Raw genomic sequence first — 21,639 nt, 5'->3', positions numbered from 1 at the left:
AGTAGCTAATGCATACAAAGTGAGGAAGGATACATGCAAAGGTTCCTCACCACTCCATCTGTCTCTCCAAAACTTCACCCTCCTCCCATTACCTACAAAAAAGAGGCTCAACTGTTCAAGAGGTCTCACTCCTTATAGTTTTCCTTAACCTAAGCCCATATGCATCTCTCACTTCACAAGAGTGCCACCCCCCTTCTTCCTCCCCATATTTACCACCTATAATTTGCTTCCAAAGCACTTTCCTTTCGAATGCATATCCTTCTTTTTTTCTCTAAATCAGAAACAAAAATTCATTGAATACTAAATTGAAATACATGAGAAGGATGAGAAATCCTTCACAAATATACAAACTTTGATCAAAGGATAGATCAATATGATATCGCCTATATACCCCCAACACTCTACAAAGGAAATGCAGTTCTACCATCTTCCCTTTTCGGAAACATATGGCCAACTCCATTTACAAAGAAGGGCTGAAAAACTAATGCAAGATGTAGAACAAAGAAAGAAGTGTTTATGCTGAAAAAAAATATGGTTTTACACAGCCACAAACACACACAAGAAGTTAACTCCCTTTTTCAAAAAGTTCCTTTTTCTTTCAGACAATTAGAAAAAAAAAAAAAATGGAGGATGAAACTTTCATAGACATATTCAGTTTGCTTATATAGCCTGCAAGCAAACCTAATCTCTTGCCCACTGGTTTTTCTTGAGAAATTAAGTTAAGAACAATAGCCTCTCTTCACTGAATGACGTTATTATCCAAGAAATGGATTTTTTTTAGACAATTAATTTTTAGAGATAACAAATTGATTATTCAAGATGAATAACAATCAAAAACATCATAAAATTTTCAATTTCTAAATCCAATGCCACCAAAGTTAGGACTCAGCCAGTCAAGCCCATCATATGACTTTTATCTTACATATGACAAAGAAACAACAAATGAACAAGTATAAAAAGGAAATGTTACAAGTTAACGTTATAGAAAGAGAAACCAACAATTAAATAGACAAAAAAAGGGATGTAAACAGCCACCAAAAGAGGGTGCATCTGCACACAAGGGAAGGGATTCAGCACTAAAAATTAATAAATAAATAAATTTGACAAAAGAAAATGAAGTTCATCACGCAGAGGTCTACAATCTAATCACCACTTGAATGAAAAGTAAAATGAAATAAGAAATGTTTAAATGTGCATAGAGCATACCCTGAGACAAGAGTCCTTGCAAGGGCACACTCGTGATTTTTTAACCGATGTCCTTCATCAACAATCATGTAGTGCCAGTCAATTTTCTTCAAAAATGCTTTATCTCTCATAATAAGATCATAGTGGGTGATCAGCACATTGAATTTCCCTTCTCCTGATATCTCTTCCCTCAATGCCTTCCGCTCATCTAGACGCCCATCATAAAGAACAGCTGCAATGCTGGATCAGGAAGACAACCTGTAAGTTATTCAAAACACATGCAGAGGATATATATATATATATAGAGAGAGAGAGAGAGACAGAGACAGAGATGTTTTATTTCAAACAAAGCTGAGTGTGTACCTAGGAGCCCATGCTGAGAATTCATTTACCCAATTTGGTAACACAGCCTTTGGAGCCACAATCAAATGGGGCCCAGTTACACCTTTGTTCTCCACGAGATATGCAATCAGTGAAATTGTTTGAATTGTCTTCCCCAACCCCATCTCATCAGCTAAAATTCCATTCAGATTGTTATTGAACAAAGAGAGCATCCATTGAAGCCCTTCTAACTGGTATGGTCTTAATTCTCCACCTTGAAGCATAGCTGGTTGCTCGGTTACCTAAAGAGTTTGAAATTTAATATTATTCTTTTGTTAATAGTAGATCTGTTATTTCCAGTATTAGCAATGAAAGACCAATGCAATAAGCACAGCATTGAAAATTCATGTGAGTACAAGCACATTTTTCCAAGCATTTAGCAAAGTTGAAAGATACTGATGCTTAGACTCGAGGAACAATAAAGATAATGTTTAAGCAGTACCTCACTGGCAACCATATATCAATGAAACAAATTCAATGCCACACATGACCAAGGAGGCCTACGATCCACAACTAGTGAGGCATCAACCAGAGAACTTGACCCATTATGCAGATAATCAGTTCAATCAAATTTATAAAGCATTTTTATGATAAAAAAAAACATAGGCAAAAAACAAGGCAAAGTAAATAAAATGGGAAATGGACTGGGCAAACATATGAGCCTAGGAGCAGACCATGAGATACCGATCAATAACATTCAACCCCCTTCCCCACAAAAAAGCACCATATATTCGTATATTGTATAACTACCAAGAAACTCTGTGCTCTATCATTCTCATGAAGGTTCATTAAACATTCAATTCCCAATCCACAAGAATGTCTTGCACTCTGTAGTACCAATTTACCATGGTGCAATACAACCGTAAAAGAATTAAATTGAAAAGAGTTAAACCATAGCACACTTGCATTGAAAGACCTAACAGCATGGAAAATGATGATTCTTTACCTTTTCCTGAATTGAATGAATGACTGAATTATACTGCCTTTGACCTTCAAGTAAATCACCAGTTTTACCATTGGGACCAGGATCTGTGTTAAGTATCTCTACATCTTCCTCAGGAAGTAAATCAGGTGTTTCACTCTTGGAAGCTGATAAATCTGGCAAATCAGGTTCAGGGCTTTTCAGTGTCTCAATGCCATCTGATTGTTCTGCACCTTTTTGACGTTGAACAGCAGCTCCCAAATCAACAAGGAGATCGTTTGTTTTTTTAAGAAGCATTGTTAATCGTTCATTCTTGCTCTCCTTTACCATTCTCATGTATGCTTCTTGATCATCAGCTTTCAACGCTTGGAACCTTAGTTTCTCCGCCCTTGTTGCACGTTGCCTTTGCCTTCCATGCCATGCCTGTTAAGTAAAACACTTTAAATGAATCCTTTACCAAAAATCCATAATAACAAATAGTTTCTTTTTTTCATCCTTTTTTAATTTTTATTTTTTGTTAACTTCAAGAAATAAAAAATCACTCAACCATTGTAAGTGGGCACCTAGTTTGTGGTATTTGGTGTTCTCTCAGTGTCAGGCGTTCTGGGTTCTCCCCCACACAGCAAAAGATTGCTTCTTGGTGGCATGGTGGTTTGTGGGTAAAAGTCACAAGGTCTGATAAATGATTCATTATACTTGCTTTAGATTGTATACAAGTAAAGAAATAAAATAACTTTTGAAGGAGTGGGCAATTGCAGTTGGTAGTGAAAGATTTGTTTCTCAATGCTTCTTTCTGGTGATCCAAAGGTTCACTGGGGGATATTAATCTTTCTTCCTTAACTTTGTAAATAATTTGGGTTCGTGCAGCTGGAAGGTGCTGGTTGTTTTGTTTTTCCTTTTGGTCATGGTGGACGTCGTATAATTCCTAAGTATTTGTGTTGCAGCTGCTTTTTCTTAGGCACCTTATAAACACACATTCCTAATTTGCTTATCAGAAAAAACCTACCAGAAATAGCCCACAGATCTCATCTTTGAAAACAACTAGCAGTTAAGCTCAGAAAGCTTGGAACAACTTGTTTCAATTATTCTTCACATAAGAAAGAATTATCTAAATTTCATAGCATGGGCACAATAACAAATTGCAGCCATTTTCAAGACCAAAACACACAAAATGTATATTACAATATAAAACCTCTTGATAGCTTGATATTTTAATTACTCCAAAAATTCTGTGAGTTCGTCACCAGATGTGTGCCTATCACAAGTTCTAGTTGCAAGATGATTCTTGCTATACTCAATACTCTATTTGGGAATTCCTAAATGAGAAACATGCTCCCAATATAAGAATATAATTTCCAGGAAACTGACTCTCAAGTGGGAACATCTTCCTCACTAAGGCTTGCTTAGAGGACAAAGATCTGCGTAATTTCATTAAGAATATTTTTTAGGAAACTCATCAGAACAAGGTAGGCACTTGGAAACCATTCCAGGGGTATTGGGGAAACTTGAATTGTAGATGGATATTTCCAGATCATAGAAAACCCACTTTCCATAATTCTCATGTTTATTGTAACATTTGTCGCACCTTCACTTTAAGCATTTTCACCAGTTTCTCTTTCTCTTCACCTCAAGTCTCTGGATTGGTTCCTTTCACTTTGTTGATGCATCTTATTTATTAAGTCATAGTTTCTTGTTTTGTTTCTCTCTAATTTTTCAATTTAATTCTAAACGATTTCCCTGCATCACATTTCCTGTAAAAATTTTTAACTAGATTTCTCATTTCTGTTTCTCATGTCATTTCTTGTTTCCACTCCCATTTATGTCAGTAGGCATGCAGAATATCAGAAAAAGAAAAAGAGAGAGCGCAAGCATACCTGGACACCATCATTCCGTTGTTTACGACGTTTCAAAGAAGCTTGAACTTGCAATTGAAATTCACGAACAGCGTTAAGTATTTCTGCGAAGAATTTTCTTTTTCTAGTTTCCAAACGGTTCTTTTCCTCCTCCTCTAACCTCGACAGCCTCTGCAAAAAAAGGTGTTCTACTACATCAGCCAGACTACAGAAAATTTCAAATATATCTGAATTAAAAAAATATAAAATCTCTTAGCTTAGACAATCTATAATCTGAATTCCAGGTCTCAAGTATAGTTGTATATTTATGTTCTTCACTTGTGTAAAATCCCTTTTTGTTATTTATTTCCATTTTTGGTTTCCATTACCAACTCCTTTGTCCTTATTTGTACTTTTCTCTCCTTCTGATTTTAGTTAGATGCTTTATTTTCTGTCCCATAAACAAAATGATAATTGATCTGAGAATATTTAGTCTTGAACCCATGACTTCATGGCCAGTTCATTTAGTAAAGATGTGATCTACACTCTTACAAATATAATCTATATCCTATGAGGCCTGGATCCCTATACCAAATTTTGAGTAACTGAAAATTTCTAAAATTTAGACAAGTAATGCATAATACTAATAATGACCTCAGCATCTCGTTTCTTCCTGAATTGATCATCAGCTTCCATTGCAAAAGCATCTCCTACTCCATATAGAGGACGCCGCAGTCGCATCATGCCCCAATCAAATAATTGCTTGTCGGGATATGCACAATTCATGCGAAGCCAATACTCTGAGCTCACATCAGAACGAACCTTGCTTTGCAATTCCACTAGCTGGGGATTAAAAATCATTGTCCACAGGCAAAGAACCCCAATCATCACACATCCAATGAGAAAACATGCATGTACAAGCACACATACTGGCATAATATAAGATTGATGGCTAATTCTAAGAAACAAAAGAGGATACTGCAGCAGTCAATTGTTGTTCTGTTATGTAGGCTGCATTTGGTTGCAATTCATAGACAAAGTTTTGGGGAATATATTTGTTTCACAGAACTGCAACCAAATGTAGCCATTTGCAGTAGTCATATGAATCCTGTTTCTGATTAATATAAACTTTGTTTGCAAACAATGAAAGGAGCAATTTCACATCAAGTTTACCTTTAGCCCATAGAGTTCGAGCAAGCACTTTGTCTGCAGGTCCTCACCTCTAGTTGAAGGCAACTCTGGTTTGACATTAATGTATGAGTAACCTTTTCAAAATATTATCTGAACAATAACCGGAAACTATGAAAATTGATTTGGAAAATGGTGAGCTTCCATGTAAATTTACATGATAGGAAACTTCCAACTGAAACCTAAAGTGCAGGATTCATGAATTAATAGTCCCTAAGAAGGATTACATGATGAATATATTATGAAGTCAATAACATGCAATGTCATGGAGGGATAAAACCCCTGCATTAAGAAGAATTATACCATGGAAGAACTAAAGACATCACATTGATGGTGAAATTGTTATTGGGGTAAATGATTTTAAAAATCATCCACTAATCTGACGTAAATCAGGAAACATAATAACAATGTAATGTGATTTACTAGGAAACATCACAACAGTGTACTATGTTGAACCAAAGGCTCAATACTACACACATGTTAAAGTGTTCATTATAAAAGATTGAAATAGATGTGATGGGGTTGAATCTCCATGATCAATTCAAGATATGGGTGAAAAGGAAAATTTTTTGGCTATGTTTGGTTCTAGGAAAATGTGAAGGAAAGAAAATTAGAAGGCAAGAAAATAAAAAATATATTTAATTATTTTTATATGCTACTTCAGACTCATTTTATGTATTTTAACTTTTCTATATAAAGATTAAATAATTTTAAAATGCACAAGTTTTTAAGTAATTTTAATTATATTTGATTTTCTTTCGTATTGTACATGGTAAGACTAAACATAAGAAAATCATTTTCCTTAATATATTTTTTTTCTTTCCTTTTTACTTTTCGACAACAGGGTGAACTTCTGGATAGACAAGTGGTGTGGGGACACATCTTTAAGGGAATTATTTCCAAAACTTTATTCTATAGTCTCTTTAAAAGATGCTTGGGTGGTTGATGTTTGGGACGATGGTAGATGGGGCCCTAGGTTTGTCAGACAATTGCATGAGTGAGAGCTAGAGGAGGGAGATGTATTTTTTAGGAGATTGTACAACCACTCCATGAGTTTAGGCCCTGAGGATACCATGGTGTGGTTGGATTCAAAGAACCGTAACTTCTCAGTTAAGTCTTTCTACTCTTCTTTTGCAAGTGGAGAGTGGAACCATTCCCTTACTATTAGTACAGAATTCTTGGGTCCCAGTAAGAGTTAGCTTTTTTGCTTAGGAAGCAACTTGGGCCAAGATTTTGACTCTGGATCAACTCAGAAGGAAGGGTTGGAGGATTCCTAATAGAAGTTACATGTATAAAGAAGAAGAAGAAATGGGTGATTATATTCTTCATTGCACAAAAGCATGCAATTTGTGGCAACTGATTTTTGCTTTGTTCGATGTATAGTTGGTGGTGCAATCTTCGATTAGGGTTTTTTTTTTAGCTAGCACAAATCTTTTGTTGGAAAAAAAAAAAAAAAAAAAAGACCTAGAAGGTTGCTCCATTATGTGTGTTTTAGACTATCTGGAAGGAGAGAAATAGGAGAGCCTTCAATAATTGTGAAAGCTTGGACCAAACAATTAAAAATTCTTTCTTAAACATTTTTTTGGGATTGGGTTAGTTTGTATATTGAAGACGGTTCTTTATTGTTGTTAAAATTTGTGAATTGGTTAGGCTCTTTGTAGGGCGTCGTTGCTAGTTTTTGTGTCTTCACGCCTCACTTTTTAGTCTTTTGGTTGCTTTGTATGAATAGTGTATACTTTCTTTTCTCTTTAAGACATTTTTCACTTACCTATAAAAAAAAGGTTAATTATTGTAAAACAGGAATAAATAAATTGCTGATGAGTAATATGAAATTTTTTGCAAACTGTGATCTTCAATGATGAAATTTTTCTTTTTCCCTACTACCATAATTTTTAGTTAATTATTCCTCTCCTTAAATCTTAGAAGACTGAAGCACTAACCCAGCTTATTTGATTGTAGACAACCATCCTAGGGTTGTCCTATATCAAAATGTCTAGACGAAAAATGGTCCAACATTACAAGTGATACACATTTGCATGCATGGATAAGCAACTTGACATTAATCATTAAAATTCCACTTAGAAAACTGTTATCTTCCTATTCTTCTTGCTAGGGAAGTGGTAATGTATCATCAAAGTTTGATATTCATAAATACAAATTGTTTTCGTCAGAAAATGAAAATTTGGATTCACTCCAGAAAATGAGTATTTAATACCTAAACATTCTATTATTTGGGTCATAAAAATTTGGTGCAAAAGGTTTAATGTTCAAATATCTTTGAAAAATTTTAATTCCCAATCAAACCTACTACAAAATAATAATCTTTCAATGATTAGTCAACTATAGTAGGTGAAAATGGAGATGAAAATAAAAGCATAAAATAAAGAAAAGAACCTCCAAATCGGGTTTGGGACATGATCAATATTTTTTTTGGAGTCATCATCTTAAGGTTATGCTGATAATATAAGTTATTATAATCCTAATTCTGGAGCATAAACAGAAATACCGCATCATAGTTTGGCTTTCAAAATTTGCCTTTCCAAATCTGCCTTTTTCTAGTTATGCAAAGACACAGGAAATCAGTCACAGCCTCATTACACCAAGAAAATGGAGGAATGCTGCATTCCAGCATTCCATGAACTAAACATGGCCTTAGTTTCGTAATGGTGTTGTCTTCAAGCAACCTTCATAGTCATGTGACTCATGTTATGCCCAAACAACCTTCAAATTTTACTCTACAGCATGCTTACTTGCACCAGAGCAAAGAAGGAAAGTAGCCATAGTCGATAATGATATTGAGCAAATAGGAAACATTACAATCACCAACAAGAAATTTCCATCACTCATATATGTGCAGAAAAAAAAATTGGCATACATCATAGAGTGGATAGGAAATAACAACCTTCAAGTTGAGTTAATCGATGTTGAATGTGACTCTGCAGACGATTTTCCCTTGATTTTGTCAATTCAATACCTGACGTGCAATTTGGTCGTTGCTTGACCAGTGCATCATCAAGGTCTATTATCAAATCTCCTCCACCAGAGATCCCAGGGCCATCCTGCATCATGAATATATTAAAACCAAATTCCAATAAATAAATAAATAAATAAATATACATACATACATATATACATACATACATACATACATACATACATACATATATATATTAAAACCAAATTTCGAAAGCTAAATCAGAAACAAAAAAAATTGTAAGAAAAGACAACGTTTATAGGTACAAGAGCAAAATATAATAGAATGCCAAAGGGGGTATGACCACATAATAGACACAGTATGCAACAAAGGAAATAGAAAGAATAAAAATAAAAAATAAAGAAAAAGAAAAGAAAAGCGAGAGAAATGACAGCAGCAATTAAAACCACTTCCCTTCATCCTGTACCCAATCTATCAACCAAATAAAGAAGGCATATGTACTGTCAGCAGTAGCTACAAGTGTCCCAAACAATAGAGATTAAAGAAATGCCTCCTTCAGCTTCAACAGGAAAAGACACATTTATACTAATAACCAACTTCAACACCACCCAATGTGCTTTCTAGTCAAATCAACATACAATGAACAACACTGTACAATTTGGTCCACATTGGCTTGGTATGCATAAAAACCAACAAGGAGCAACTTAAATTTTGAGAGGAGCAAAATATAATGAGTTTTAGCCCAAAAGACAGAAAAAATTCATTATACTAACAACATGAATTTATTCTGAGCTTTAAAATAAACAAAAACAAAAGAATCTCCTATAGTACAGAGTGCACCCTCACTAGATACAATCTGTTTGTAATTCAAAACTAGGACTGACATTCATCATGTCAGACATCACAAATAAACTACACCCACAAATCAAAAGGACACACAAGTATACCGCACCTTGCTAGGACCATGGAATATGAATCTTATAAGTCCTTATTTTACTGGCTTCTTACCACCAGCTTATGTGCATATGGCCTATCAATTAGTCCCAGTCCAAGTGTTATTTACTACTCATGATGGCAATAGAGAAGGTGACATATGACTGAATGCCTTTGACTAATTAAGGCGTTGGATCTTAGCTTCTTTTGGGAGGGGTTCCTTATTCCCAGGCAGTGTGTGTTGAGTTTACAATACAATATTGCAAGCCTCTAGGCATGTCATCAGTAAGGAAAAAAGCTTCCAAAAGAAAGGAGTAAACCGTAAACCAAATGAGATATAGATTACAAAGAGATAGAGATTTTTGAAGGCATTATTGCAAAGTGAGATATGGATTTAAGCAGAACAGAATTATAGCAGATAATTTGATATCTGATTACATGTAGCGAGCTTTGTAAACCACAATGAATTGTCAATTTCCAGGTTTTTATTCAACTGAACACTATCACTTTTCTCCAATAATAACTAAGGCACCAATACATACATTCCCCAGATCAAATGAGCAGCCTTTGTTTTCTGTTTTCTGTTTTCTTTTTAAGGGATTTTTTACCTCAAAAATCAGATAGTGTACCAACACCTTCCATCTCTCACCTAAAATCAATAGTTCATCAAGAAAAAAATAGCACCAAGGAACAAAACAAACCAATTCAGATAATCCAAACTCATGTTCTAACCAATTTAAGTCTATCCGTCAGATGACCCCAAGAAGAAAAATATGGGAAACGGTAAAAATTAAATAGCACAAGTACATGGAAGGCTTCTAAAACTCAAAAATATGCCATGAAAAGAAAACGGGGAGACGTAAGAGATTTTGGAGGTGAGAGATGAGTGATATAAAAGCACTTACTAAGGAATTTTTCATATAACCCAGCAAATTTTTCGAACTCCAAGACATCAACACAATCCAAAAGAAACTCTTACTCAACCCATCAAACCAAAATAACCTAACTTTAGAATTCCCCCAATTTTTAAAGAAAGGCAAAAGAACACACACAAACACAAATCCCTACCTTAAGAATCCAAAACATGAATCCCACAGAAAAATTCAAACCCAAAAAGCAAAACAAGACCCAGAGCCAAAAAGGGGGGCATGGAAAGAAGACGCACCGAAACCTTGTCGGACGGAGCATCGAGGGTATCGACGTCGGCGCGATCGAGTGGGTCATCGGCATGGTAGATAGAGGAAACGGCGTTGAATACGTCGGGAGGGAGAGGGAGGTTGCGGGAGATGAGGTTGAGGGCACAGATGAGGGTCTTGGCCTTCTGGACAGGGTCGAGAGTGGGATGGCTCTCCAGCTGAGCCACCATGGCGGGAACTCTCTCTTAGACTCTTAACCGCTATTCTGATTTCAAAATCTCTACAGCCCAACGGTTGAATCTGTTCCCCTGACTTAAACCCCCAACTCTCTCTCTCTCTCGCTCGTTGCGATATGTATAGCCTCTTTCGCTTCTCAAATAACAAAACCCTTTCTCTCTCCTTTCCACCCCCACTCTCTCTCTCTCTCTTGGTTTGTATAGGGCGCAGAAAATTGGGCACCTCGCTTCCTCACCTGAACTACCGAAACTACCCCTCCTTCCCTTTCCTACTCTCCACCTCCACCTAAGCCCTTTCATGTAATTCTCTCTGATATTTATTTATCTCTATTTAGTTATACGTATCGGTTGATGTTGTGTAGTAAAACTTATAAGCATATTCCTACTTCCCATCTTTCAATTACATATTCTTTACCTTTTTTTTATTAGTAAGGGGTTGTATTAGAATTTATAAATTCATACAATTATTTGAATATTCCAATTTCATTAATTGTATTTAAAAAGCTTATATAAAAAAAACCCGTAGTATGGACACTCTGGGAAAAGTTTTTTTTCTTTTTTTTTATCGAACCTTTATTTTATGTAATAATGATAAAAATGCATATCACACATCTAATTGAATTCATTTATATGTGGAAAAAAAGTCGTAACTCTATCAAAATTTCAATTTAGATAAGGAAGTTTAAATAAGGAAGTTTACCGATAAGGGAAAAGTGTAATTTACAGAGAAGCCAAAAGTATTACATATTTCTATATTTAGAGTGTTTTTCATAAATTTTTAAAGGTGCAAATCATATGTCTAATTATATATTAAGATAATTTTTTCATTGAATTCCTAAGATTGCTTACTTGAAATATTTTTAGTGGAAATATTTTCTCTAAAAATAATTTTTAGAAGAATCACAAGTATTTTTTTAGAGAAGCACAACAAATGATTTTTCAGTCTTTTAAAAATGTTTTTCAATTTTTGTCAAAATCATTGATTTTTCTTCCAAAACCCTTTTTAAGATGAAAGTGTTTTTTTACATGCTCTTCGAGTGCGTTTGGAAGTGATTTTAAAAAACGTTTCTAACACTTAAACGATAAAAAATTTTAAATGTTAGAAATATTAAAAGCATTTCCTAAAACCACTATCAAGCGGGCTCTTGATCATCTTCCCTAAACCTCTAATTGCACCAAATTATCATGCATAATTATTAAGGGAAACCTCGTGTCGAAGACTTCCTCAATTGAATAGGATTGTAGAAGAGGAGAATAAGAAAATAGAAAGTTCTTAAAAATATAATTTTTAATTTTGACTAATCCAAGATCTAATTAACAAAAAAAGAAATAAAATCAAAATCAATCTAACACAACTTTTTTGTTTAGATATTTAAATAAAAAAGATTAATCATATACAAAATCTAATGAAAACTCTAATAAAAACAAAATGAGAATAAAAATATGAAAGAAGATTTTCTAAAATATTTAGTAAAATAGACAAAACTAAAAGGAATATATTAAGATATTTAATAATTTAGGGTTAAATTGTAATTACTCACTCCCAACCATGTAGATATTGTCCGTTTTAGACTCAAAGGGATTCTCACGACTTTAAAACGCGTCTACATGGTTAGGAGAAGTTCATATCTATATAGCATCAAGAACTTTCTCCCCTATCTGATGTGGAATATCATAAACATCCCTTATGCAGATACAATGTCCTCGTTGTGGCCCACAAAATTGTAGGGTCAAACAAATGAACACTCCTATGGGGCCAAACAAATCCCCACACCAAGGTCGGAAATTAGCTCTGATACCATTTGTAATGACTCACTCCCAACTGTGTAGATATTATCCATTTTGGATCCAATGGGGTGTTCGTCTATTTAATACACACTCAAACACACACCTTACCTAAACTTTAGGAACATAATCTCTTTCAAGTCATAGCTAAAGCATAATGTTATAACATGCTCAAATGACTTTTCCTTGACCTTTTAAAGCTGAGTAAAAAGCTTCTGAAACCTCTCGGAGTCATCTACACTAGTGGAGGTGTGTGAAAAGCTTTAAAAGAAGCCTAAAATGCCCACACATCACTACACAAGAATAAAAGACGAGAGAAACATGTAAGACGTTTTAAAGAGTTCCAAACAAGTCTTGTACATACTTTGCCCGTACTCATTGTATAGACAATTTTAGAGTAAAGTGAAATCTTTTTGCGTTCCAAAGAAAATTATCATTCATTTACTTTATATTTATCCATTCTAATTTAATATTCATTTTATTATATATGAAATTCATCATTATATTCATTTTCCCATAAAACACTACTACAAGTGATTTTTAAAATTATTTTCTAAATTTTATCAAACCTTTTATTTTTCTTTAAATACTCTTTTTAAACGAGAAATGATTTTTAAAAATAATGCCAAAAGCACTTTTATTTATCGAATGATACCTCTTATTCACAGTACACCTTAACTCTAAATTTGGATGCAATTTGCTACCAAAGCTTAAGAAAAGCTTCTCTTGATGAACAACTATGTAAAGGCCAACGACGTATAAAAAATGCATCACTTTAAAAAAAAGTTTCAACCCGAATTGTCAACATGCAGAAATACTAACAGATCCTTTATTTGAAATCTCACATGAATTTTCATCATACAAAATTCCTTTTAGCATTCGAAAAAGGCTTTGCAAAAGTTGCCAAATGGCTCATAATGAACCCGGATGAATGGCAACACATCTTTCTGCCTGCCATCTCGGGTTCAAACATAAGTTATTTGGTACAAAAGTAATTTCAATTCTGAACATTGCTCTCCATTTCAATACAGGAATTAAACTTTAATCTTGTAGAATCCTATCAAAGATTTCTGAAACAGAGGACATGATCAACAAAAGGCTCAATCCCAGCTGATGAACTTTGAAAGGAAAAAGAAAAAGAAAAAGTCTTCCATTTGTATAATAATTTATGATCCCATCCTCAGTAGTGCAAAATTTTGCTACATTATGATGATCCCTGACTTTGATATTCAAATCTCTGCAATGCTCGGTTGATTGGTTCTTGGAAATATTGAAGAGATATTAAGATAGCTTCCTGTTTGTAAACATGCAAATCAGACAGTGCTCAAATGGATTCATGAATAGAGATTTATGCATGTGTAGAGGGTTACCTCTGTTCGTATTGTTCGACTTCCTTGATTAGGACATGTGTTCAAGTATGAGTCAAATATTTCACGCACATTCTTCCCCTTGAATAAGAAAGGTGCAAAACTTAAGATCAGCAAGACTGATTCATTAACTTCAAAGATAAGAAGCCATGAACTCTGCAATGATAAATGCTTCCAACTATACTATTTTCTCAATTTATTCATGCAATTCAAGCAATTTAACAAATGAATATAACTTGGGAACAAATATTTTGAAGGAAAAGGCATATTCTTACATTTAAGGGCAGATTAATTTTCTTAAAAAGTTTCAATAATGTCACACCTTTAAGCTATGGTCTTCCTCAACACTCTCTTCCAACCCAGCAAGTCCACCAAAAGCAATCAATAGGTGCCTAAAGGATCATATATACAGACAAAATCAATAAGGCCAGAAAGGAAGCATATTTAGGCATGATGAACAAAGAAATAAATCAATAAGGCATAAATGGAAGCATATTGAGGCATGATGGATAATTGGTAAATGAAGTAAAAAGTTAGATGCAAGAAGGATAAAAGACCAACTCTACAAGCCATTGAAAAAGTATTTTTCTCCAAACCTACAGAACACAACCCTCAAATCATTTCATTTATGGTTCAATTATCAAGACACCTCATACCAGATATTGCCCCAAACTATTTCTCGTGAGACCCTCCCCAATTCCCTGTTTAAGCCACAAAGGTTAAAAACTCTGTCCTAGACCAGACTGTACTATAGAAATCACAGTACTGCCCACTAAGTGGTCCAGTTTAATGAGTGCATAAGCTTTTTGTAAGGTAAAAATCGATTATATAGGCACATATTTAGGTGATAGTGTTTTATAAGTTGAAATATCAACAAATTAATAGGAATATGCACAAAGCTCCCTCAATCATGCACAGCAGGAAGACATTAATAAGTGGCTGCCAAGGTCTCCACAAAAACACCAGGTGAAGCTGTTGGACATCTAGGAAGTGTTGCTTCACCATGGCATGGATCCCCAAATGGCCATTTGGGAATACCGGTACTCGTAAATAGTTGGGAGGTGATAACCTTTTCAAGAACACCCATTTACTACTTACTTTGTATAAAGGAAAGGATCCAGATTGAATATTCACAAGAAAACAGTTACCAAACAGAGGTTATAGCCAAAGTGCCCAGCCAAGATGATGCTTATTAAGGAAAAACATACCTGAAAGAAGGGATATCAAGTTCAGATGACTTAACAATCAGACCATGCTCTGAGGTACCAATCAAATGATCATAACCACCCTATAAATTGAAATATTAGAAATCGATATGGGAAGGCCTTACCTAGATGCTAAGAAAGAAATTCATGTATTGCTCTCAAAAACATATAAATATATAAGAAAAAATCATGTGATGCACTCAGAAACATATATATACATTCACACACACTGCATTCAAATTTTGATACCTTGAATGGGCACTCCTTAAATACAGAGCTGATATTGGAAGCATATCGCACTTTATACCCCCAATATGTTCCCACTTCTTCCCGAGGCTTGGAGGATGAAACAACTTGGTGCACAAAATCTAGAAAAAGCAAATATGGAATCATAAGGTCTTCTATATTTTTTTTATCGGTCAATTAACAGAATATATTAAAAGCACTTGGAAAATGCACATTGAAGTACACACAAAGTAAACAAATAGCTTCAGAAAGTACACATAAAGTATACATCAAGGGCAAGCAAGAAAAGAGAGAACAACAAGGACCAACCACCTAAACAAAACCAACACCCTAAACCCCCAGAATACCGGACTGCCCCCCATCTGGCCCTCTTGACACCACAGCTCCCAAAACCAAGAAACATCCCAAACCTATACTTCTCACCATCAAGGCTGGCATGAAGCACCATTAAATCCAGGAAGTGAACTTGATCAGCCCCTTGAGCAATTCTGCAACAGTAGTCCCTCTACCAATCTAAGAGCAGAGTTAAAGCAACCCCATGCAATGAGAGCTGGACCTTCCCCTAATTATCAGAGGAAAGCTATTTTAATTAACTGAGCATTCCAATTTCAGATCTCCCTCTTGAAACGGGATGATGAGTTAGGTTTCCTCTTCCCCCCTCAGGGCCTTGACACCACACTCTTTTCTTGCCTCCATTTTCCTCAAAAGGGAGATAATCTCCTTTTCAAAACCCACAAAGATGCTGAAGTTGGCCAGCTTACTAAAGAGGCCATCAGAAGAATGCTCCTCCCCATCAAACCGCAACAGGACTCCATCACCTTAGAGAACTCAATTTCCTCAGACTTAACCACAATCTCCTTGCACATATGACCTTTCACAACATTCCCCGGAATTCCAACAACTTGTGATCTTGAAGCATCATCCTAAATGGCCCATGTCTGGATCCCAAAGACCCAAAAAAAAGCCCCACCTTCAACTGAGACTTGATCTCCCAGCCATGACAGTCTCCCGAGTGCAGATACGTACATTTTGCAGAACCTACTGTTGAGACCTACTTTTTTATGTGCAGAACTCAACCAAACATTAAGATTTGATAAAGTTGGATTTTAAATAAATCTATGAAGTTATGATAGACATAAACTTATGCTTAAATAAAAGATTCCATCTTCCAAAATACAGAATAGGAAAAGAAACTATTCAGCATCATACAGCTTTGACACTCCCTGAGTACTTAGGCGTGCCTTACTTTTGAATAGGCTCTGTTAATTACTTATTTTCCCATAAAAAAAAGGGAAAAAAATCATATAGCTTTGACACTATAACATACATCAGTCAGTAACAAATTTGAAGTTCATGATGAATAGTTTTACTCAACACAATAACAGAAAGGTTGAAAAAATGTGAGGCAAAATGAGATTTTACAACATATGTAGAACTGAACATAGACCAGTAATAACTCGACAACAAACTTGAAACGAATTTGCTCAGACTCAATGATTATATCTGCATGTACAAGACTGAAAAACAGCTTCAACAAGTTCAGAAATCCCAAAAGAAAAAAAAAAAGGAAAAGAAATAAAATCATTACCTGCATCCAAATTGCGGTTGGTTCCCATAGCTACAGTTACTCTTATTCCAGGTTCAAGTACTTGATCAATTACAACATTCTACAAAATTCAGCAATGAATCAACCAAAAGCCAAACCAATTGATGGTATCCTTTCTGAAAAATCTTTTAGCAAAACCCTTAAGATGGATATGCAAAAAAGAAAAAGTGAATAAAAGGGAAATATAACCTACAAAGAGTATAAGGAAGTCACTGGAGAAAAGCCCTTACTAAAAGGTAAAGAAAGCATGATTTTATGCTTATATTATTCATGGAAAAATATGAATGGTTGATTTGCATCAGAAATAAAATTCAACCACTTTGTCAACAACCCAGTGGCCAGGGGTAGGAAGAAAATAAAAGGTGGAAAAACAAATGAAACACTGAGAAATATATGTCCCTTGCACTGAAATCAATTGCCAATTTGGGTTAATTGTTGGTTGGTAAGCTGATCAAGAATAAGACTACTGACCCCAAATGTGCAGTTAAATGCATAGCATATGTCCCTTAGTAGAGTAACCATCACAGAATTCAAAATTAACATCCATCAGTAGAAATCACATACGCATCACCAGATGTTGAATTTGAAGATTTAACCATCTCATTATTGATTAGACATAGGTTTTGAGAAGTGCAAGACTAAAGGGAAGAAATTATTAGGACTTATTGTTAGGATAGAACCTTAAAAAACATTGACATAATGCATCAATAAAGAAAGGATTTCATTAATATTTATGCTATGATTTCATTTTTCATTTACTATCCTATGTAGGCATTATGTTTATGTTGAGCATTCAAACCTATATCACTTGCATTATACATAACTTGGGTGCAATAAGAGTCGTACAGAAGATCCAAATCATGGGTTCCTGACAAGTTGATGAGTTGTTCACAACCAATTCATAAACTTAAGCAATCCATCTAGGGCTTTAGTATACTACCTCCTAATTGGAGGAATAACTTTTCTTAATCATCGAGTTAGGTTTCCTATGGTGAGTGCACTAGTATATATGGTTATACATTGAATAAGACTTACGATGAGTCATGACATTGTCTATTGAGTAGTCATAACTTCATAAACCTATTATATTGCATGAACTTTCAACCTTGAGATGATATTAAGCTAGCATTGGGGTCTTTAGTGACTTTGACTTATGGGTGAGACCCTGAGATGATCATATACTCTATAGCTTAGGCCACAATTGATTAAGACATGTGGCAACAAGTGTTCTTTGCATAGTGTGCCCCTTAGGTGATCCTAAAGATCTGTGATCATGAAATCTATGGTCATAGTAATTCTTCTAATGGAATTTGACACATGCTCTTAGTGGGCTAGAGTGTGTCATTTTATCACATAATAGATGAATTTGAAATTTAAGGATGATAGAGGTAATCTTGAGAGGAAGATAACTTGTACCTCGTTAGGTTACAAGCACCTGCTCATGGCAAGCTTTCATGCAGAGATTAACAGATCATGGACGCATGTTTTCTTTCTTGATATAATTTTTATAGGATACTGAAGTGCAATTGACTCTTTGTAGTGGGATATTAAATCAACTTTATATTTGAATTTTGAAGGAACAACCGAACAAGTATTTTCCTATGGGTCCCAATGGTCCCCGCTCGAACTCACTCTTCTTAGTGGCATGTCATTTTCAAGGATTTATAGGTTTTTATTCATATGTGTGCAGAAAGGCGTTTTTGGTAAAAATGCAAGATTGCACAAGCGCTTATGAGTGATATTTTTAGATTGGGTTAATTAAGAGCTAATTAATCAATTAAGACCTAGTGGGTTAGACTAAGTGACTCAAACCCAAGATGAGCTAGAGTCACTTAAGCCCATAGACAAGTTTACATAAACCCTTTAGGGGAGTAGAGTTAGACACTTCAATCATTCCATTATTTTAAATAAAGAGAACCCAAGCCTCCATCTTTGTAGAGGGAGAAGTCTACCCTTCTCTAGTGCCAAGGTCTAAGAGAGAGCATCGGGTGGAAGATCGCGAGGTCTTCGAAATCCGTTTCAACTACAAAAATTTGATTTAAGAACATTCAGATCAAAGGTAAAGTTTTTAAACTCCTATATCTAAGGTTTTAATCTTAAATGCTCCTGTTGTGATTAGACCTAGGAAGAGTAGATGCATCTACCCTATGATCCAAGGCTTGGAATGCATTTATCCAAGCTATTCCAACAGCTTATAGCTAAGAGCTGGCTATTATTGCAAGACCAACTGGAGTGGCTTGAGTCAAATTAAAAGTATTTCAAACAACTGCACATTTGTGGTTTTCCCTTCATGAATGACAAAAGCAAAACTAGCAGTATAGTCTTATACATGTCTTGATTTTAATCTAGTGCGTTAAACAATTCCAATACTTAACTTGAAAAGGAAACAAGAAATGAAGTAGCACCAATCATATGAAACAGATTTAGGCTAAGCAAACTTTCACAGAATGTAATAATACCTTATTTAAACCCACATCAACTAGCGTTCCCACAGAACTTGGAGCCCTTTCTTTCAGGGCGACACCTATAAAATCATTGCAAGATATCAAAAGGTAGGTCACCAATGAAAGGATGCAAGTTAATCTAAAATGAAAACCATCCAAATGCCAGAGATATATTGGTATTCACATTCTAATATTTGTAATAGGCCTCATCATGGAAAGAAGTCCATACATTTTGCGAAAATGAATTATATTTTTTCTGTTAAGGACTGTGCATCAAATAGTGGAACCAACATCTAATATTGTCCCCTTTGGACCTAGAAAGTGATAATTGTCAAGATAACATCAAATATACTTCATCTTACTTCCTACATTTAAATTAAACTCATCCAATTATTCATTTACTAGGAGATTAAATCAAGAATTCTAGGCTGCTTTTCCGGGTCATAAGAAGCCATAACAATTTTCAAAATTCTTCAGCCTCTTCAACATCTCCAATTTGCACTAATTTATTTCTGCTTACAGATGAACTATTTGTCTACTTTTTTGCTTGCCCAACCATGTGAACCTCAATTCATTTTATCTTATCACCAGATTGCATCCTGTCAGATCATCCACCTTCACATCCTTCTGTCATCTATTCTTTGGTTCAGTATAATATTAATGAAAATTTTAAATGTTTTGAGACCAACATGATTTTTCCGAACTACCATCAGGTATAATTTAAATGCAGAGACCATCTGTGATATTACTATGAGAACAAACATCAAGGTCCCACACCAAGTACAGTAGCCACTGGTATATTACAAGTCAACTGGGGAAAACAATAAAGCAACCTACCTTCTCGATACGGACCCCATTCATGCTTGCGTAAATGGTGTGGAGCATCAAGCGGCGGCAACATTCCCTACAAAAATGGAACTGAAGGTATTTACACATTAAAAAACCAACAATGCCAATACTAAAAATCAGGTTCGCACCACAAATTTTAAGCTGTTATGCTTTGGGAAGAGGGTCTTTCTTAGATACTGTGGTGTCTCAAGATACCGCAAAATCCTTATAAGAAAAGCAGCACCAGTCTCATTCTCATCTGATGCATCTGGAGTAGCAACAGTAGAATCATCCCCTGAAGTACTCTTGCAGTCAAATACTACAACCTGATCATAAGCAAGATACCATGAATGAATTTTTATAACATGTAATGTATGAAGAAAGAAGTTCAATAGAGTTCAAATTTCCAATACTTGCATTCAAATTACAAATCCGTTGTGATAAATCCCAAACTATCCTATGGACAGAAATCATTCAATTCATGATAACTGATTCACTAATTGGCAATTATACAGATCTTGAAGAATTCATCATGATACATACCTCATCGATGCGAAAAATGGTCGCAGCACGAGCAACCTGACCCGCCAACTAAGAATAAACAAAATAAATTTAGAAATTAAGGGGTAAAAATAAAAAAGAACCTATTAAAAGTAACCCTCCGAAAATGAAGGAAATAGGTGGACTAAAATTTGAAACCTAGGTATGAAAAATAGCAGCAGTAGGGTCAGAGGAGAAGCGCATGTTATAGTTGTCTCCCTTTAACCCGGTCAGCTTCACAATGTTATTCTGAGCAACCAAACAGGGGAAGAGAGAGAAAAAGCGGAAAGATTACTCGGGTGGCGAGTTCGAGAGACTGGGCATTGTGGATGATGGAACCGGGCACAGCTATGGTGAGAGTAGGGATGTCCGTAGCTTGATACTTGTCTTTGTGGGTCTTGTTTTTTTTCTTTTTAGAGCGAGAGTCGCCGTTGATGAGCTCTGTCTCATTTTCTGCTGTGTTGTTTTCTGTTTCTGCTTCGAAATCTGATCTTCTCTTCTTCTTCTTCCCCATTTCTATCTGCTGTCTACAAGGGTTTTTGCGGGGCTTTTGCTCTACTACGCGCTCCTCCGCCTCCACTCTCCCTCTTTGCTTATAATAAAGAGAATATTATTATTAAAATCACTTTTATTTCTGCGTAAAAAAATTCTCTGGGTTGTATGAAAAACAAAAGATTTTCACGGCGTTTGTTCGTCCCTTTTATTTTCCCCTCAAATTCTGATAAAAGTTGGTTTTTTTTGTTTTTTTCCCTTAGATAGATTATATAAAAATAGAACTTAATAATATATGTTAACATTTCTAGAACAAAGAAAACAAAGACCTTTAGTAAAAATTATGGCAAGCATAACATAACCTAAAAATATATTTTC

General features: G+C 35.1%; 2 protein-coding genes across 2 annotated transcripts in view; both read right to left on the bottom strand.

The window, feature by feature from the left end:
• LOC117914615 (probable ATP-dependent DNA helicase CHR12) overlaps nucleotides 1-10,919 on the bottom strand; it is a 28,285-nt gene extending 17,366 nt beyond the window's left edge. Inside the window, exons 1-8 of the mRNA XM_034830015.1 lie at nucleotides 10,542-10,919; nucleotides 8,411-8,567; nucleotides 5,494-5,558; nucleotides 4,975-5,163; nucleotides 4,363-4,512; nucleotides 2,513-2,911; nucleotides 1,549-1,808; nucleotides 1,207-1,425 (exon numbers count right to left, since the gene is read on the bottom strand). Of these exons, the coding sequence (XP_034685906.1) occupies nucleotides 1,207-1,425; nucleotides 1,549-1,808; nucleotides 2,513-2,911; nucleotides 4,363-4,512; nucleotides 4,975-5,163; nucleotides 5,494-5,558; nucleotides 8,411-8,567; nucleotides 10,542-10,742 (1,640 nt within the window). The 5' untranslated portion in view covers nucleotides 10,743-10,919. The remainder of the gene's footprint in view (nucleotides 1-1,206; nucleotides 1,426-1,548; nucleotides 1,809-2,512; nucleotides 2,912-4,362; nucleotides 4,513-4,974; nucleotides 5,164-5,493; nucleotides 5,559-8,410; nucleotides 8,568-10,541) is intronic.
• A 2,421-nt stretch (nucleotides 10,920-13,340) lies between these two features.
• On the bottom strand, nucleotides 13,341-21,347 carry LOC117913761 (putative methyltransferase C9orf114). The gene is made up of 11 exons (XM_034828790.1): nucleotides 21,065-21,347; nucleotides 20,773-20,820; nucleotides 20,379-20,555; nucleotides 20,239-20,305; nucleotides 19,417-19,481; nucleotides 16,940-17,018; nucleotides 15,355-15,473; nucleotides 15,109-15,188; nucleotides 14,223-14,292; nucleotides 13,904-13,981; nucleotides 13,341-13,827 (listed from the first exon to the last, which is right to left on the bottom strand). The coding sequence occupies exons 1-11, from the start codon at nucleotides 21,281-21,283 to the stop codon at nucleotides 13,738-13,740; spliced, it is 1,092 nt and encodes a 363-aa protein (XP_034684681.1). The 5' UTR covers nucleotides 21,284-21,347; the 3' UTR covers nucleotides 13,341-13,737.
• Between the last annotated feature and the right edge of the window lie 292 nt (nucleotides 21,348-21,639).

This window comes from Vitis riparia, chromosome 5 (genome assembly GCF_004353265.1).
Source record: "Vitis riparia cultivar Riparia Gloire de Montpellier isolate 1030 chromosome 5, EGFV_Vit.rip_1.0, whole genome shotgun sequence".
Classification (NCBI taxonomy): Eukaryota; Viridiplantae; Streptophyta; class Magnoliopsida; order Vitales; family Vitaceae; genus Vitis; species Vitis riparia.
Note: the sequence above shows the minus strand (reverse complement) of the source record. Positions and strands in the feature narration are given on the sequence as shown.

Bases quoted from the DNA above. Each gene is read 5' to 3' on its own strand.
- LOC117913761 (XM_034828790.1), bottom strand. From the start codon at position 21,283: ATGGGGAAGAAGAAGAAGAGAAGATCAGATTTCGAAGCAGAAACAGAA. The intron at 20,556-20,772 runs GTATGTATCATG...GCTTATGATCAG, and splicing joins CCATTTTTCGCATCGATGAG to GTTGTAGTATTTGACTGCAA. The intron at 15,189-15,354 runs GTATCAAAATTT...TTCAATTTATAG, and splicing joins TTAAGGAGTGCCCATTCAAG to GGTGGTTATGATCATTTGAT.